The sequence below is a fragment of the Dryobates pubescens genome, chromosome 14, assembly GCF_014839835.1.
Source record: "Dryobates pubescens isolate bDryPub1 chromosome 14, bDryPub1.pri, whole genome shotgun sequence".
Lineage (NCBI taxonomy): Eukaryota > Metazoa > Chordata > Aves > Piciformes > Picidae > Dryobates > Dryobates pubescens.
The window spans coordinates 22,660,300-22,680,109 of NC_071625.1; the positions used below are offsets into that span (position 1 = coordinate 22,660,300).

The following is a 19,810-nucleotide window of genomic DNA, read 5'->3' on the forward strand; positions in this document are numbered from 1 at the left end:
CCAAGAGCCCGGCCGCCCGACCGCCGCTTGCATATCAGCCTCGGCGAGGAGCAAAGCGCTTGGCATGTAGGAGGGAGACGAGAGAAAAGGGTGCGGGGAGGAGGAAAGCGGGGAAGAAGGAAAGGGGGGGAAACAACAACAAAAAAAAGACAGGGGAAAAAAAAAGAAAAAGAGAAAAAAAAAAAAAAAAAAAAAAAAAAAAAAAAAAAAAAAAAAAAAGAAGAAGAGCTGCCTCTTTAAATGCTGGGGGCTGAGCCCTCGCCGGGGCGTCCGCAGCCGGATCCAGTCTCCCCTCCCTCCCCTTGGCCGTGCCTCCCCGGCGCTTGTTGCACAGCCCCAGTGCCGGCAGCGCGGCGCACGGGCGCTGCTGCTGCGCGGGGAGCGCGGGGCCGTGCCGGGGCCATGATCCAGCCGCGCTGCGCGCCCACCCCCCCGTAGCCGCGCCGCCGCACGCTCGCCCTAGAGCCGCTCACGGCACAGCGCAGCCTTCCCCGCTGGGTAAGTTTGCAGCCGCCCGGTGCCGGGGGAGGGCGCGGGGGAGGAGGAGGAGGCGCACCTGGTCGGCAGCCCGGCTCAGCTCGGCTCAGCCCGGCTTAGCCAGCCCGGCGGCGGGTGGTGCGCGCTTCTCGGGGGACGTCGCTCGGCCGTCCCTAACTCGGACCTCCGGGCCACCCCCGGCGTGTGCAACCCTGTAACAGGTGGCTCTGTGTCTGCCCGCTTCCCCTCGGCGGCTCCTGTGCATTCCTCCTCCTCGCTGCCGCTTAACAGGTGGCAGTGCCGCCTCGCCTTCCTCCGTGCAGGTAGGGGAGGTCCGCACCCCTCTGCGGTCACCGTTCCCCCTCCCCGAGGGGCTTTCGCAGTCCCTGGATGCTCTTGCAGGGGCTCTGTTGGAGCGGGGAGAGGTCGGGTGTGTGCGGAGCCGAGAGCGGCGTCCTGCCGCCTCGGCGCTTCTCTGGAAGCCTCTCACGCCGTGCCTGCCCTTATGGCCCCGCTGTGTGTCTGTCGTTGCAGTGGGTATGGGGAACCAGGTGGAGAAGCTGACCCATTTGAACTACAAGGAAGTTCCCACGGCTGATCCGACAGGTATGGACAGAGATGAAGGGCCCAGGATCGGGGTCTCCTACATCTTTTCGAATGATGATGATGAACTGGAACAGCAGCAGGATTCAGTGCAGGACCTTGGGGGTGATCATCCTGCCCTGCAGCCCTACGATCCCCAGCTGCACGAGGTGGAGTGCTCAGTCTATTACCGCGACGAGTGTATTTACCAGAAGAGCTTTTCTGAGGAGGACACACTGCCAGAGGAGGGTGATGAAGGCAGTGGAGGGCATCTGAGCACCTACACCCCAGAGAACCTGCTGAATAGGTGCAAACCAGGTGACCTGGTGGAGTTTGTGTGCCAGGCCCAGTATCCACATTGGGTAGTCTATGTTGGTGATTTTCAAGTTGTCCACCTGCATAGGCTGGAGGTGGTGAACAGCTTCCTCACCGATGCCAGCCAGGGCAGACGGGGCCGCATTGCCAACCAGCTGTACCGCTACAAGCCCCTCAGCCCTGCCATGGTGGTGCGCAATGCCCTGGAGCAGGTGGGTTGCAAGGACCGGGACTTGAGCTGGAGAAACTCGGAGTGTTTTGCTGCCTGGTGCCGGTATGGCAAGCGGGAGTTTAAAATCGGCGGGGAGCTGCGCATAGGCAAGCAGCCCTACCGATTGCAGATCCGGCTGGGCGACAAGCGCAGCCACACACTGGAGTTTCAGAGCCTAGAGGATCTGATTATGGAGAAGAGGAGAAATGACCAGATTGGTAGGGCTGCTGTGATCCAGGAGCTCTCCAGCCACCTGCAAGCTGCAGAGGAGGAGGAAGAGGAGGAGGAAGACCATCATCATCCAGGTGCTCGGACTGCTGTGGAGTAGCAGCCTCAGCACCACCATGCTGCTTAGCCTGGGTGATGGGGATTAAAACTGAAGGCTGCGAAATTGAGCTGTTATAAGTCCTTTGGGCCGCTTCGGTGCAGCTTCATTCCAATCACATGTGAAAGGAAGGGGGAAAGCTGATTAAGTGTCTATGCTTTAGTGCTTAACTCCTTCAGTGCTTGATGATAAAACCAGTGACTTATTTGTAGAGGATAAAACTCAGGGCAATTCTAACCTTCTCCATTCCTACCTTTTTCCCTTCTCTGCCTTCTTGGTGCATAGCCTTTCCCTCAACCATCTGCCAGTAGGCCTGAGCCTACAAGATGCTAAATGCCTTTGACATCTACTTAGCAGCTGAAGTTAAGAGTATTTAATACTATTAAGAAGGAGCCAACAACTTTTATGATGTGACCATGTAGCTCAGAGCATCTGATTAGTCTGGTTGCTGAGAAGTGTGAGGATGTTGTTTTGCCTTCTCTTGAGCTGTTTCTTTTCAGTTGTGGCTCCTGTTGGTATTGCAAGAAGCTACTTGCCTGGTGCAAGGCTTCATGGATCTGTAGCTAGCCTCCTGGAAGGTGTAAGGGAGAAATCACTAATTTTAGTGAAATGGGTTTGCTGTGCCTTCTTAACTGATAGGAACAGATGGACTAGGGAAGTTCCTCCTTGACTATCGGCGTGTGGCTTTGAGGACAGAAGATTGATTTATTGCTGACCAGTCCCAGGGGAGGAGGAACTTTACCACCCTCTGCATTGGTGTGTGCTGAGACTCCTACAGGCAGATACCGAAGCTACACCATTGTTCTTTACAAGCTTTCTGCCCTCCCCGAAACCAAATGGCAGGGCTGCCGATTACATCTGTGGTACATATCAAGGCAGTAGAAGCAGGCTGTATGTGTGTGAGAGTAAGGTTTGAGTAAGCTGTCCCTTGAGAGGGTGGCCCCTTGACTGGGTGCTCCTGGCCATGAGCATGTCATAGGTTTTGCACTGCAGTAAACACAGCTGTGACAGGGAGGGAGCAGAGGCTGGAAGGCATCGCAGGCAGAGGATTTTGAGTGTTTCTTTTTCCTTACTGCAAGGCAATTTCCTCTTCATTAGGGATTTTGTTTCCTGGTTTTGCTAATTTTTATGGTAGGAAGCTGAGCTATAGCATTAGAGAAAAGGAGAGCACATGTCTAGAAAGTTGTTGCACAAGTCCTCTGTTAAACAGGATGGGAGGTGGAGTGTGGTGCTGCCTGCCTTGACTATTCCCTGAATTTGTTTTCAGCTCTTGAGCTGGTCTCCTACACAGCACTGTCAGGTCTTTGTCCTTTGATCTGCAGTGTGTGAACAAACACTGATTTGGAGGCAGTTTCTAATGCAAATTTCCTTTCCCTTAAAGCACAATAATGATGAGGTAAACTTGAAGATAAGCTTGAGTCCGTGTAAATAATGGAAACTAACAGTGTGATGTAACTTGATGCATAGTTAATACTGTCTTCCCCACAGTTGCTTACTGTTATACCACAAATAGTGGAGTACTCTGTGTCCTTTCCTCCCCTGAGATGGGAGAAATATTTGTCATTTAAGAGTAGGTAGAACCAGCTTTCAATTCCTTAAGACTACATGAAGCAGTTTTGCCATTGTGATCCAAATATAATTTTGTGTTGTCTTTTCTGCCTAAAATACACAAGCTGGGAAAAAGCCATGAAAGGCTACATTATCCTCACTTTGGGAGGAAAAATAACTTTTAGGGTTATGCAAAGTACACCATATACTGTTTCCTTAACTCTCACATTTTCATTTTGGGCTGTGAAATATCCAAATCCGAAGGAGAGTTCAGCACCAGGCTCCCTTAGAATGCTATAGCTCAGGTGTCTGCACTAAGTTGTTGGTTTTTTTCCCTCTGATATGCAATTGAGTTACACTCAAGTTACTGCAGTTGTCAAGCAGATGTGCAGCCTTGCTTTGAGAGCACGAACTACTCAAATCTAACTGTAGTAGGGTTAATATGTGGATGTCTGCACACATTTTATACAACGACCAGTAACCACCACTAGAAGCTGAAATGATCACTGAAATAGTCCAAAAAATAAAAAGTGAAAGAGAATCTCTCTGTTGTATTGACTGATACAACTGAAAGTATCTTAGACAATGAGTAAATGTCTGGCTGTGGTTTCTTTCGTACTGAAACCTTGTACATAACAAAGTTTATTTCACTGTGTAATATAGGTATGTAAAATGTTATTTTCTTACAGATATTTTTGAAAGTTAAAAAAAAAATATAATCCCTTCATAACCTTGCATATGAAAGTAAGTTGGTATGCACATTATATTCCAATCCTCTGAATGGGTTTATTTTTCATTAGTGATCTAAAGTATATTCTAGGTCATAAAGTACAGAAACTGCTATATATGTCAAATATTATGTATCTACAGGGTACTAAAAGGTAAACCAGTTGTGAAAATATTTCCCCCTTGTGTCCGAAACATCAGAACTGTGACACTTGGCCGTTTCTCACTTTCTGAGATACCCTGCATAGTCTGGCTTTGTTTTCTGTGGTGTTTCCCCCTCCCCCCAACACACTTTTTGCTTAATAAAAAAAGGACCAAATCTGCTTGGGAATGGAGAGCAAAGCTTCTTTAACTAACTGAAATCGTGTTTTGTGCTGATCTTGGTGCTTCTCTGTACCGGTCATGCCTTTTGGGATAAATTCCCACACAGGCACAGGGCTTTAGCAAGGAATCCCGGATCTTGCTTTGCCTTGCTAGGACAGAGTGAAGGGGGGAGCTTGCCTCACAGCAAAAGCAGAGTCTTGTATATGTTCTGCTGTGCTATAAAACCTATGTGCTCCTCTTACACCTGGGATACAGGTGTTGAGTACTTAAAACATAGATACTTGGAATCTTTAAATTTCTTTGCAAACTGTGGTTGGAGATTTATTCTGTCTCCTGGCATTCCATTATATGTAAAAGTAGAAGAGGGTGAGGAAGCCTTGCATTTTTTTATTTAGCCTAGAAGAGGGCTATCTCCATACAGGAATTTCTTATTCCAGCAGATGAAGATGTGGCTGTTGAATCTTTAACAGGCAGGGTCCTTTTTCCCTACCTGTTGACTGGGCAGTGTTATTTAATAGGTGCTACTAAACACCACTGCAAACATTTCTAAGCAGTCTGGGTTAAAGCCATGGGCCCATAACAAGCTGGGTGGAAGAACTCAAATTGCTGTAGAAGCACATCACGGCTGTTTAGTTTCTTGTCTTTGCTGTACTTAGTTGCTGTCGCCAGACTAGACTGGGACTTCTAGAGCATGATTTTAATGGAAAAGGTCTCCCAGGAAAACAAACTGTTTTGTGCATGTGTCTACTTCAAGACTTTGTGTAGATTACAAAAGAGAGGGTACAAGAACAGATACAAGTGCTCTTCTCTGCAGTTTCTGCTTTAACACACAAAAATTCAGGTGTGATCCTCCTGCAGGACTTCTGGATCAGCAAAGGTCCTAAGCCTATAGTGAAGTTCGAACTTGCAAGTAGACCCTGAAAGTCAGTTAGGCTATTCACATGCTTGAAGTTAAGTGTATATTTACATTTCCTTGTGAATAAGGGCCTGGAATTTCAAGCTGAATTATCTGGTGGAAGTGTGGAGGATCTGAGGTTGCATAAGCGCTGAGGGAGAACAAGCAGTGCTGTGAAAGCTGTTTCTCAAAGGGCCTCTTGTCCAAATAAGGCTTATTAAGTCCAGCCCAAACTTTGGCCTCAGTTTCTCCCCGGAAGTACTGATTTCAGCTGCACTGATTTTTGAGAGAGGTGTGTTACACGGCAATTGTAAATTAAGCTGCTGATTGTGCTGCAGGCTGTCTCTTGATGTATTTTTTTTTGTCTGTCTTGTCATGCTTGAGCTTTCCCTTGAGTTTTTAACATTTAAAGTTAATATTGTTTGTTTTAAAAGCCCTTTTATTGTGCAAATGCTTAAACATCTCTGTGAATTTACTCATTTGGGCATACCTACTGCTACTGGTATTAGGACTGCTGTGAATATCATTTTCCACGTGTTAAGGTTGGCAAGACTGAGTCCCAGATGTGTAAAATGTAGCTCCAGCTAGGAGATGTAGATGAGCAGTCTTTATTTCCCCGGAGTATTGGTGTGTTTGATGCAAATAACATCTTGGAGAAGGATTTTTAGTAAAACTTACAACTAGCCCTTGATTGAGTAATTTTAAAAACATAATGTAGACATTCACCTTCCATGACAGTGAGCAATGACATAAACTGAACACTGTTTCAGGTTATTTCTGATTCTGCATGAATGCAAAGTATTGATTACTGCAACTCTGTAGAGCTCACCTGGCTGACATAGTAGGCAGTTGTAGGGTGGGCAAGGAAAATACCCAAAAGCTAATTAAAAACCTGTATTTTCTTACTTGGAAAAAAAAAATAAATCTTCAGACTGAAGGATCCTAGGCTATGGAAGTAAACTTTCAGTTGTTTTGTATAAATGAACCCCCAGGCCAACTTAAATTTTTTTTTTGTCATGTAAATTCAATATTCCAGTCTCAGCACTGAAATAGGTAATATTGTGTGATGAATACGTTTCAGATTTTTGAATGTAATGGTGGCTTTCTTTTTATCTTCTCCTTTACTAAGTTTTACTAAAGGTCTGTCCTCGGGTGTATGAAGCATGTTGTTGAGCGGTTTTCTGCCTGTGCTCCTCTGTCAATTAACAGCCCCAACAATGACTCTAACAGCCATGTAGGAACAAATGATTTTTTTTTTGAAAGCAAAATCTTAATTTTATATCAGAGACTAATAGCTAAGTAGAGTTAGGAAATGCATTGTTTCCAACTGCAGTTTCTGTTTATAAGAAATCTACTGTTAATTGAGTATGTGTTGACTACTCTTACCAATCAGTGTGCAGTAATAAGGCCGGGTGTATTGTGTAGTGGGCTTAGACTTTCAGATTAGAATTTAATTTGTTTTAAACCAGAGATAGGAAGAAATCAGGGTGTTTTCAAACACCAGTGATTTAGATGGTTCTTTTGCATTAATGTTCCCCTAGAAGCTTTTTTAAAATGCACATTTGAAATCCCTGATATTTGTAACACCTCCTGGAATCATCCACAATAACAAGTGTAATCACAAAACATGATTTTCTTTTTTCCCCACCATGTTTTCTGTAAGCTGTCTTTTGTCAGTAAATGTTGAATTGTTAGTGCAAATATCTTCTTTTCCTGAGAAAGAAGTACAGATCATTGATTGTACCATTTCCTTCAAAATGAAGGGCATTGCATAGTAACTGAAAAGAAATAAAAAGATTTATAGTATCTTTTATAATTTTTTCCTTCTCTTTGTATTTTTCATTGGTGTGTTTGGAAAACTAATGATTTTATTTTTTTTTCCCATGATCAGACACAAAACAGTCAATGTTTTCTCTGAATTCAAACATTAGATCAAAATCAAACTCTTTGGTTGTGTTCTACCTCCAAAGAGAGAGGACAAGTGATCTCTTTACAAGGTCAGACCATCAGCTGCTTTATAGGCAATAGCTGTAATAAATCTGATGAAGATCTGGCCCATAATTTTATTGTAAAAGTGGAAAACTAATTCAGCAGAAGATCATAGTATTAGTTGGCACCTGGGCTTGTCTTGGCTGCCAGCAACTGCTGAAGGAACAGATGTAGTGTCTGTGAGAGGGAGAAATGAGAATACAGCAGAACTCATGAGGAGTTTTTGGAAAAATCTCTACAACTTTCCAGTTTGTGTGATGTTGTCTCATGGAAGCTCCAGAGGTGGAGTGGGATCTATGTACTACTCACAGCAGGATCAAGGATGTTTCTTGCTGAAGGTGATGTGGGTCATTTATTGTAGTAAGGCCATATATCCATCTGGTAATGGTGCTTAGTTCATCAAAGGTTTCTACTCTGTGCACATCCACAATGACAAAAACAGTGGCTGAACAAGCAAATTATGCTTCTCTCTGAGATCCTGACCAGAAAGAGTTACCTAAATCTCACACAAAAGCACTGAGTCAGCTCAAGCAAAAACACTTAGAGTGAAAGCATCCTGAGTAACAAGATGAGATTTCTGCTGAAGGTACTGGTGGACATCTCAGCTCTTCTGTGGATTGCATGCAGAGGCACTGCAGAGAGGCTCCCAGTGTACTGATTTCCCAGAGACCTCGTCCTACAAAGCTGTCCCATCAGCTCTTCCTTACTTATATACAACATGCACTTTGGATGAGACCCCTTCAGCCCACTGTTGCTGTTTTTGAGGCCTCTCTCGTTCATTTTAGTCTGCATCCTTTGCTTAATTACCCAGTGTGACACTTCCCATTTCATTGTGCACCTTGATCTCTTTCCATCATCGTTCTTGGGTTAAAACTTTTCTTACCAGCTAGACCATCTGTACACAAGGATGTTTTTCCACACTTGGTCACGTGGGTCTCATCTCCTCCAACAGTCCTTGGACCTCAAATTAGGTCCCACAGATAAAGAAGCTACTGGACGTATAGCCAGTCACCAACCAGCAGCATCTCTTTAGTCCATCTCAAACCCTTTCACCAACAGGATCAAGGAGAAGCCTACCTGGGCATCCATGCTCTTGTCCACTAGTTATGTGTCCAGATCTCTCCAGCTGTGTCATTGGTACCTATGTTGAAAGCAGCAGGGGTTAATAGTCTGAGAGATGGACAGGCCTTGGTAGGCTCTCTGCATCCCAGATCTGAGCCCCTAGTGAGCAGCATGCCTTCACAGACAGCAGGTCAGATTGGCAGATGGGGTCCTGTGTCCCCAGCTGCAGGGAGTCACCCCTCCTATTGCTCTGGTGCTCTCTGCTGCTGCAGCCTCTGCAGGAAACATCCCCCTTGCTGCAGTGTGGGGCCCTCCCCAGGCTGCTGGTGGGTCTCTGCTCCAGTGGGGTCTCTCCAGGGCTATAGGGGATCCCCGCTCCAGGCCTGCAGTGCCTCCTGCCCTCTTCCATCTCCTCTGGCCTTGGTGTCTCTCTGCTGCTACTCTCTCCTTGATTTTCTCCTCCTCTGCCTGTGCTGCCTTTAGCCATTTATGCAACCAGCTGGGCTGAGGGACTCAGCTGTGTCCCCTGGTGGGGCTGTTGACACCAACTGTGTCTGGCAGGAGACACCTCTGACCTCTCCTCACAGAGGCCACCCTGCAGCCTCCTGCCAGCTTCTGGGCACAGACAACCTCTACAGTCCCTCAGGAGCATGGCCTGAGAGATATCCTGATATTTGAAGGACAGTGCCTCCAGTGGATGTAGGGGACCGTGTCCTGAGGCACACCACCACCATTGCTGAGCATCTCCATAGGTTGTTCTTGGCAGAGATTCTAGCCCCTTTTGTGCAAACTGCTGCATCTTTTGGCCACACACTGCTGGCTGTGTGCCAGGCCACGAAGTTATGTAAGCCTCTCCCGAACACCTGCTAAAGGGGTGCTTGACTGTCCTGATCAGGATCCTGTCAGATGGAAATGAAGAACTCAAGCACTCTGATCAATAGGAGCTGGCACAGCTTGCTAGAAGGGTTTGGAGCTTGCTAGAAACTTATGTCAAACAGTCATTTGTCTCACTCTGGGTCACTAAGAACTATGGTCTGTCTCTGTGTTGGAAGCAGAATTTGTTGCTCATATCAAGTTCATCAGTGGAAATTACCAAGGATTATTAAGAACCAAGACAAGTGAGGATCATATAAATGTCTGGTACCTCTCTAATTTTTCCCTACTCCTGTGCTGCTTCCATCTTGTCCTGTTTGGAATAGGCTCTGCTCTTTCTGTACAGCAGTTAGAGCAATGAAGTCTCAAGGTGTTTACATAGTATTAATCAAGTCAATTAACAGACGGCAGAGGAAATGAAATGAGGATGTTCTGGACCATGAAATAGATGACTCACATTGCTAGAAAAGGTTTAATTGAGCAAAACAGGTGCACAAGTGTACCTGGCTCACCACAGAAACTTCACTCACAGGAAGATGAGCCTCCAGAGAGAAGGATCAAGACACCTGACAGCATGCAGGGAAATCTGTGTAGTGTTTATGTAAATTATATCTATGGAGAATAGGTCTCCATACACAACTCCTCCAGCTCCTGTAGAAGGCAGCTGACAGCACTCTTCTTCACAAGGATTGTGAGCTCTAGTGATAGAGTTGTTGGTCATATCCAATTGGAAAGAGGCACTCTGTCAGGAACCCCAGCATTGCATACACAGTGAGGAATGTATTCTTGAGACCTGAAGGGGTTACTTTATGAAAAAAAGCTTTGATGCTGTGCTTTTTTATCTTTGTGTTTTCTGTGCTCTCTTTCCTCTGCTCCTCAAGAGAGCAATGCACCTATGAAAGAGTTATGCAGAAGAGAGAAATGTGCAGTTGTGGGGCAGATTGGTGTGCACATCTGGTCATGGTGTTCTGTGCTACAACCTGCCTTCTGGAGCTGGGCTCTTCAGCCCTCACTGCAAACTGAAGAACTGAGATAGCTACACCCAGTCTTGCTGATAAATGCTAGCTCAAGTGTTTGGCTGGAAAGTGGTTTTGAACCTCCACTCTGCCTCATATTTGACCCATCATATCAAAGCAGAAGAGCACTAGCAACAGGGAACACCTTCAGGCAGCAAATAGTCTTGCATTTACAGCATTCTCTCGAGGACTGGGACACCAAGGATTCAGCTCTTCCAGCAGAGAGAGTGATAGACCTTACTGACCTTGCTGTACAGCACTACAGCCCTACGTAAGCAATGAAGACCAAGTCCCATAGTGTGTTCAGTGTCAGGCTGTAGCTTGAGCTAATTTTCAAGAGGCAGAAGTGCTCACAGCTCCTGGACATGCAGACATGCATGCAAGATGATGTTTGGGGGTGTTGGGCCCCAGGAAGCCTAGGCTGTAGCCACCTTATGTGTCAGTGGAGCAGGTGTTGTTTGGTTTACCACTATTATTACAATCTACAGATGTGATTAAAGGATACCGAACTATTAGCAAAGTATTTTCTGATTATTCCTAAGGATGAAATACTTTATTCCTTCCATGCTCACCTCTGCATTTACTTACCTGCAGTAGGTCATAACACAGGCTTATGTGCCTGGATGCATCTCAGATCCCCAAGTCTAATGAGTTCCCACCACATGACTTAATTATGCAACAAAGCACAGGAAAGAAAGCCGTTAAATCTTAAATTAAGTTATTAAAATATTGCTACAGAAATTAAATAGCAGCTTGTAGCCCGTGGGAAGCAAGTCTGCAGGGAAAACCAACATTTGCAGGTGAGGTGGCACTAGGAGCACTTTATCACATTCATGGAGTGGAGGTGCCGACCCCTGCAGGGAAGCTGTGATTATAATGAGTCTCTTATCCAGTGCAAAACGGTTATCCCAATACATTTGTGATGGATGCTGAGGTACTAAATAAGATGATGGCAGGATATAAATAATGAGGTAGTACACATCCATGTGTTGGAACCAAGCCACTAGAGCAAGATAATGGCAAAGGCACAAGCTTAACTTACATTGTACGGTTCCTGTGGGAAAGGGGGTGGGAGGAGAATGTCACATGGAAAGCTGATTCCTCAACTTGCAGTGAGTAATACAACTCCATAGCCCTGCTTGTCTTTGTTCAGAGCCGGAACAAGCAGAGTTGAATTACTGCAGAGGTCTAACCCTAGGTGCAAGGCTAGATTCCAGTTGAATGTGCTCCCAAATTCTAAAAATACAAAGGCCATTTCTGGCTTCACATAACTAAACTCACACTGAGAAAAAGAAGAAGCTGCTGAATGCATGGACACAGATTCATCAAAGAATTTAATCAATGTCCCACTGAAAAGGGATTTGGACTTACGCATGACTGCTCTGATAGTCTGAGACTATCAGAGTATACATTACTTGATATTTTATGATGTTTTCCTGTTAGGATGCAAGGCATAACTCATATTTTTAATTAAACATTTTAATGTAAAATAGCTTGTGTCTCATGGTACAGCCTAGCAAAGGCACAAAATTGGATTTTAAAAAGAAGCAGTGATTTTTTTTTTTTTACCCACCAATGCCATTGCTTTTAAACATGATTCTACTCTGCCCTTCCCTTCTGCTGCAAAACTTAGAGCAAGAACAGGAACATCAGTGAATTTATACATCATTGTAAAGCAGTGTGTTTTGTGACAGGTTTGCTTAAGTATCTTTCACTGAGATAAAAGAGTTTCAGCAAAAAATGGCACTATTGTGAATTTTCCCTGGTTTGTAACTCTATACATCCAGATCTACAGCTTGCTTTACTGCTCTGATTAAATGACAAAGAATTAAGTAAAATTCTGTGCTGATTTCAGCAGACGAAAATTAATAATCATGTTCTGATTTAAACCACATTACTCTCTTTAGCTAGTCTGGCCTCTCACAAGCTAAATCTAAAGCCCACTTAAATCAAAAGAAGACTTGCCATTGGTAGTTGATCAGAACATACTGTGTGCAGCTGGTCATTGGTGAACCACAGCAGAAATTTTTGCAATCAGATGGCAACTAGTCTCTTATAACTACTCTGAGCAGCATTGCATGGCATTCCCCCCTGGGTACACGAGAGCACTGGACTTCTTACTAACTGAGAGGGTGAAATTTTTTTTAAGTCTCTGATGAGCTTCTCAGTTCCTCCCTGACCATGGTAAAAAGGGACAACCCTTCACAGCATGCATTGGAAACCAGACATCCCACACAGTCACATTTATAGATAATAGCTCTCCTTAATGAATGTAACTTGTTTAATGTTCCAGTTATCCCACAGTTTGCCAGAATGAGGAATGAAGAGGTGGGGCTGTTAGGCAGCTCTGGCTACCCACTGGCCTCAACATACTAGAGACATCATGGGTTTGATCTTTCTAGGGGTCTGCTTAGAAAGGAAAAGCATTCCTTTAGCTCATATTCAAAGTGCTTCCAGACACAGGAATTAACATAAACCCTCTGTCCTGCTTTCAGTCACTTCTTTTCCTAGATTCATAGTTAATTGCTCTGACCAGCAATTTACCTCGGGGAATCATTATTAGGTCTCCCTTAGCCACTTTTTGCAGTCACTTCCTCTCCTGCGAGCTGGTGGTTTCTACAGCTTGAAAAGGTCTGTCCACAGGCTTTGCTTTAGCCCAGCAACTTCTGTCTTCCCTTGGGCAACAGCAGGGTTAACTCACAGCTCAGCAGCTCTTACAGAGCTGTTTGAACAGTAGCATTGTTGCGGGAACAAAAGCAAAAAAAAAAAAAAAAAGATTAATCATATAATGAAAGAGATTATTAAAATGTCTCCCTCTATACATCTTTAACAACTTATACATGGAGACCAAGAATATCTCTTTGCTGTTCTCTAGGGCTTTTTCACCCATAAGGATCTTGAATCCAAAACACACAGCCCTTCTTCTGAGTCAAACTGATCTTGCTGTAAAGCTTCTAGTCTTCTCTTTGCCACCTTTTTGAACCACGCCAAATCAGTATAGAGATTTTTTTATGTGGAACTGAAGTTTCGAAGTCTAGGAAACTGCAGTTCTTTTAGTGAATGTACTTCCTTGTCTGACCCATTTAACTGAAAATATAATTGGTACCAGAACCTGCAGGAGATACATAAATTCATAATATTAATGAAGAGTCTGTAAATGCTGCAGATGCCCACAGCATCTGTCCCTCTGCCATCTGAGAGACCTTGAATAATCCATGACATTGCAACTGTCACAGGTGCTCCCACAATGAATATTTTTTCCCTGATTTCTTGGAGTTTTGAAGCTAGACAACTCTGACAAGTGGAGCTGCTGTTTTATGTCTGCTCTGCCCGGGACTTCAGCCCCGCTTTTGAGAGAGGGCTAGATGAAAAATCATCACCCAGCACGAGCACTTACCTTTCTTACTACTGAACTGGGCACTGTCAGCCAGTTCCTCCACACAGACGCCATTCCTTGGGTATGGGGATCACTGCCAGCATTCCACTCCTGCACCCTTCCTGTGCGAAATAAAGACGCATGTTAGCTGCTGCTTCCTATGCTTGGACTAGACTGTAGTTCAGGTGGCTGCAAAGAACACTTTCAAGAGTTCTTCTCATGAGAAATTATCATTGAGATTATAAACATCTCTTGAAGATACTTGCAGAAGTATTCTACAGGGAAACAACAGATAATAGCACAGCAAAGCAGCTGTGTCATCTGTGCCAAGATCTTCAAAGCCAAGATGTCCGTTCTTGGCCATTTGGACTGCTTTGTTCCAGAGGTGGCAAGGAGTGAAAAGAATTTTTCCACAAGCTTTTGATAGCATATTAAATAATCTTTTGTTGTCATGTTTAAGCAGCTGACATGTCAGTGGTGAACACTGTTATTGGCCTGGTAACATGTCACTTTACATTGCAGTACGATTTAAGCTTTATCTAATATAAATTGAGAAGCCAACTGAATTTTGTCATTTTTGTTGCAGGGGAGTGCTTTGTGAGCCTAATGTTAGGCAGGTGAATAATAAACATGATCTGATAGGGTCCCCTGTTTACAAAAAAGTACAGACTTCTCTCAAAATTGATCAAATCACTCTTAATTGGTTCCCTCAAAGTCAGTTTGTCACGGGAAATCTTCAACCAGAAACAATGCATAGTTTGCCTGACCTCAACTCACCACCCAAATACAATGCATTGCTCAGATAGGATAACCCCTTACTCAGGGGGCAAAAAAGGTATGATTCTAATATGGTGTCATTTAATAAACTTGGGTCACATCTACTCATAAAATCATCTATAATCTGCAAAATGCAAAGGCAGTGGTAGGGGACATTAGAGATCAACAGCAAGGTTCATCAATGAAGTTTGCCAGGGTTGGATTTTTCTCTCTCCCCAATGTAAAGAGATAAGAGGCCTCCGTATTATCTTCTAAATCAAGGATTTATGCACACAAATGATGGCCTATGTGCCTTTTAGATAATTTCTGTTTCCTATTATGCTACTCTGCTTCCCCCAAAACAAAATAAAACAATTCTAACTTGTCTGCTAATTAAGCGTAAAGTTGTCTGAATTTCTTGTGCTCATTGAACAGAATATATTATGCTTCCACTTGCTTCTGAGCTTATGAGACACATTTTGCTATATTTGTACTATAATCTCTTCTGCCCCTCTACAGATGAGAAGGCCCAGCCTATTGCTTATACAGAACATCAGTTTGTGAAGCATTTTGTACATCCCCTGGGATTAGCAGAGCTATGAAATTGTATCATTATCATTGCCTGCTGCATTACTGAATACCAGGCAGGGCATGAGAGAATATGCATGCATGTTTCTGCAATGACATTTTAAAGCTACGGTTTGCTTTTTCATTTCTTTACTTCCTGCATACTAATCCAGCCTGAAAGTGTTCCAGGCTGGTGCACAGAACCAGAATTTCCTTCTCAGTTTTAAACAAGGATTTTTTTCCCTGGTATTTGAGCTATTTCACCCAAGCCCATTATTTAGAGATAGAGGTATTGCTTTTTACTTAGACCCGCTTATAACTTCTGAAGAGATAGGCAGACCTGCATACTGCTGTGAAGTGATCTGGGTTCCAGCCTTGGTCTCTACAGCATGCCTTTGAAAACCAGGCTGCTTCTAGACACAGAATTCAGCTCTGCAAACACTGAAGAGTGCACATAAACATCAGTAGCAGAGCCAGCTTTTGGTATCAAGGTATTACTTAAAAAATGTGAACATACTTGGAAGTGCTTCATTTTAGGCAAATTTTATGTTTCCACTTTGTTACAGCAAAACAAATTTCAGAGCTATTTAGCACCAACTTGATGGGAAATTGTTAAGCCTATTAGAGAGGGAAGTGCACTTGAAAGAACACCTTTTGACACTGTGGAAATCACTGCTTCTTTGTAAGCCTGCACCTTAAAAAATGTTCTTAAATCCAAAGCCTGTAAGTGAACAATTAAGTGATAAAGCCTGGTCTCAGTGTTTGCTGTTGCTCCAGCTTCACTAGGGTATTGTGCTCCCTGTTGGTCCCTGGGGGGCTACACAGAGAGCCAGCACTGAGGGAGGTTGCCTATGCTTGCAGCTCCTGACAGGGTGTGACTGCGTTTTTGGACTCGATCCTAAGCAAACAGTGGTGTCAAACTTTTCAGTCCTGCAGGGGAAGTCACTGTGACACAGACAGCCAGGCTGGGCTAGGCAGGATTAACTCTTGCTAGGGCATGGCAATTTCCTCTTCCCTGTTCAAATCTGGCCACTCTCCACTCCCTCTTTCCTCTTCCATTCGTTGGTAGCCAGCAAAGCAAAGACTTCAGCGCGTTGACATGGTGTGGTTGTGGAGGGTGTGAGAGGTTTCAGACCCTTTGTGTGCTTTTGCAGAAGCATGAAGGTTAAAGAAATGTTAATGTTTAAAGGGCAAGGAAACAGACTGAGGAAACGTGGTCCCAGCAGCCTGGCAGCTCTGCTGACGTCCTATGTATTTCATACAGACTAATGCGGCAGAGTGGAATGTTGTTGTGACATATGAAAATTGGGTGGTTGATCACGCTGTATTATGAAATGTAATTCTAGAGAGAATTTAATCATTTGTACAAAGCTTGTGGTTCATATTTTTAAACTATAATATTATGTAGATCCTGAAAACCAAGAACTGTAATGCCAATAAGTGCTGTGTAATGCTGCCATGGGAAATAGAACTCTTAAACGAAAAAAAGGGAATTTGGGTATTTTCATAGAAACATGTTCAGAATTTGTGGATGGTTTTGCCCATTTTTTTCGAGGAGGGAAATAACAGTAATTTCCCTGCCACTCTTTGAACCATTATTAGAGGATAACTGCAGTCACAGTTTTGTGATTTAATAAAGAAGCCCACCTACAAATGGGCTGAAATGTATGTTGTAGATTTTCAAGCATTGTAGTAAGAAAAATGTTTTGCAAATTTGAGGAAAGGATGATGAAACTGAATTGCAAGAGCTTAACTTGCCATTCTTTATGCTCTCTTGGCTGCAAATGAGCCATCCTACTGAGGTGCATGCAAAGAAATAGAGACTGCGAATATGAGTCATTATGCCTGCTATGTAAAAGCCAGATGAATGAAGTTTGTGAGCTGGACATTGATCTCAAGCAGCCATTTTTGCCTTAGATACATTTTCAAAAGTCTGATGTCCTTTTAGACCCTGTGGTGGCTTGTACAAACTGTTTAGTTAACAAACAGCAGTTTTCAAATAATGCTGAGTAGGATTTACACTCAGACACTAGAGTACACTTCAGTATCTCTGACAGGGAAACAAAATTACAGCACAGCCAAATAGAGGTGGTATGTTTTAACAGAGGCAAATGCAAGCTACTGCTACAAGGAAAGGGCACTTAAAAGATAGGATTATTTATTGGTAGCAGAAACCTGTATTTCACTTCTTTATGTCTAAGAGTCTGCAGTGACATAAACTAAATCCAGTGCAGTTTTGAAGTTCAGATGTTCTTTCCAGTTCCTTGCAGAAGGAGCATCTGCAGATTCGAAAGTAGAATGGGGAGCAAATAAGAGACAGAAATGTACACAGAAATGTAATTTCAGCTTGAGGAAGTACCAGGCCTGTCCTCCAAGACAGGCCAGCGGCTGCATGGAGGTGTCACTGCAGATACTGTGAACAGCATTGTGCCATTCATACACAGAAATCACTTAACTTGTTGGTGTGAGATGAAGAAGCAATTCCAACACTATGAGTTGGAAGAAATGGCTGTCTCAGTTGAGCATTGACAGCTAGAAAATTAAACTTGATTTACCTGGCTAAAAATCAACAGAACTGAAATGCTTATCAAGAAGTATTTTCAGAAACAGTATATACTAAGTTCTGAAAAACAAGTTGAGTGCTGTCAATAAGGAGCACAGAGTTAAATGCTTTCTTCAGTCTCATACCCTGGGAGATGCTACCCTATTTCAGGGATCAAGCAAAGGGGGCAACTAAATCCCCTTATGTTTGTGTGTCTATTTGTCACTAAATGCAATTATGATCTTCCTTTAGCTTTAAAGATACGTACTGCTGCAATAGTTTTATTAACAAGTAGACACTGCTGTTGGTTTAGGCCATCTTTTATCAGTACAGTCTCCCCATATTGAATAACAACATTCATTGGCACAACTGGGAAAATGTTCCTTCTTCTCAAGCAGTTGACTCAGATGTAGGCTTTAAATTAAGAGAATGAAATGTTGAAAATCAATGAAGCAGAAGGAGCATTTAGAAGGTACCCGGTTGTGTTCCCAGGGTCACTGTGCTGCTTGTGAAAAGACAAGCCACCTTCTTTCACATGTGGGACTTCCCAGAATGTGAAAAAACAAACTAGTCTGGACTGGTTTGAGTTGGAAGAAGTTTTGGGTGGTGTAAATTTGCTTGTTTGACTCAGACTTGCAGCACTGAGCCACAGTCATAAGAACCATTTTGGTGGAGAAGCCATGTTCTATGTATACCTCAGACTGGCATCTGCCCCAGATGAAGTCAAGAAATATCTAAACAAGTTTTAAAAGAAGAATTGAACTGAAATAGTTTGAATAGTGATCAGCAGAGGCAGTTTAAGATGTATACTGTTTTACAAAGCAAAAAGATTCCCTGCATTTTTATTTATTCATTTTTTTGTTAAGAAAAAGAAGAAAAAGAAAGAAAAAGAAAAAGAAAAAGAAAAAGAAAAAGAAAAAGAAAAAGAAAAAGAAAAAGAAAAAGAAAAAGAAAAAGAAAAAGAAAAAGAAAAAGAAAAAAGAAAAAGAAAAAGAAAAAGAAAAAGAAAAAGAAAAAAAAAGGAAGAAAAAGAAGAAGAAAAAGAAAAAAGAAAAAAGAAAAAGAAAAAGAAAAAGAAAAAGAAAAAGAAAAAGAAAAAGAAAAAAGAAAAAGAAGAAAAAGACAAAGAAAAAGAAAAGAAGAAGAAGAAGAAAAAGAAAGAAAAAGAAGTTGTTGACTTCAGGAGAAATGTCTGTTTTCACACAGCAGCTCTGTGTACATGGCTGAGAATGTAAAAGTGATTGGACACTGATTGGTAATAAAGGTGAAAGTACACAGTTCATTTTCGTTGTTCACAGTGGAAGAGAGAACAAAGCAAGTAATCAGGATTAAAAGCCAAGTTAATTAAATTCCAAATACCTTTCAGTGTAATAAGTTACAACAGTATTAGTAGCACCAGCTAGGAAATGTATTACTAAAAATAGTATTTTTTCAGTCTCTCTGGGTTTCCTCTGTACTCAGTAAAGAGAGGCAAACACATCCAGAGGGCATTTCAGATCTTAGGAGAACTGAATTATTTTCTCATATGTACTCAGCTTCTTTCTTTCCCTCTGTCTATGTATACACAGACACCCAGAAATACACATACACAAGGAAAGATTTCTCTGTGTATACACACAGACATCTCTGTTAAGTATATAGGTTGCATACATGTTTAGGTCTGTATGCAAATAGGTGTTCATGTGCTAACAGTCCTGAAGAAGCTGCGCTCTGAATACAGGACCCTTATCTACACTTACACAGGATAAATCCAAGCATGGAACTTCAACAGCACAAATTATAATTCCACTCTTCCACTGATTTTTCACAACCATGTTGCAGTGATGAGTTTCTTCCGACTTACTCTGATTTACTTTGTATCAGAGCAAGGCTTTCAGAATAAAGCATATCAGAATAATAGTTTATGTGTCTTTGAGTAGATGTCATACCTGGGAGATACCTTCTGCTCATGTAAATTGGCACAGCTTCCAAGACCTCAGCCCTGCACAGACCAGTTGAGGGACCAGTCAGAACCTCTATCACCATTTGGATCTCCCTGCACGTCCCTGTGGGACTATTTTGCATGGGGTTTTCTTCTTCAATACCTTTAGATCTATCAGGGCTTTTCCTCCAGGCTGGGCTGTGTCCTGGCACATCAGTCCTTTCCAGCACGGAGGTAACTAAGTTTGAGCTCTGTTTTCAGCACAGTGGGGAAACAAAATGTAAAATGCATGAAAGTTACTGAGC

The 19,810-nt window shown here is 43.1% G+C and overlaps 1 protein-coding gene across 2 annotated transcripts; it reads left to right on the plus strand.

Moving 5' to 3' along the window:
- Window positions 1-252: 252 nt before the first annotated feature.
- On the plus strand, window positions 253-6,589 carry LRATD2 (LRAT domain containing 2). Of its 2 annotated transcripts, none has more exons than XM_054167339.1 (2): window positions 253-498; window positions 1,012-6,589. In XM_054167339.1, the coding sequence occupies exon 2, from the start codon at window positions 1,017-1,019 to the stop codon at window positions 1,911-1,913; it is 897 nt and encodes a 298-aa protein (XP_054023314.1). In that variant the 5' UTR covers window positions 253-498; window positions 1,012-1,016; the 3' UTR covers window positions 1,914-6,589. The 2 variants fall into 2 exon arrangements, with proteins under 2 accessions (XP_054023314.1, XP_054023315.1); XM_054167340.1 differs by lacking the exon at window positions 253-498 and adding an exon at window positions 611-800.
- Window positions 6,590-19,810: the final 13,221 nt, after the last annotated feature.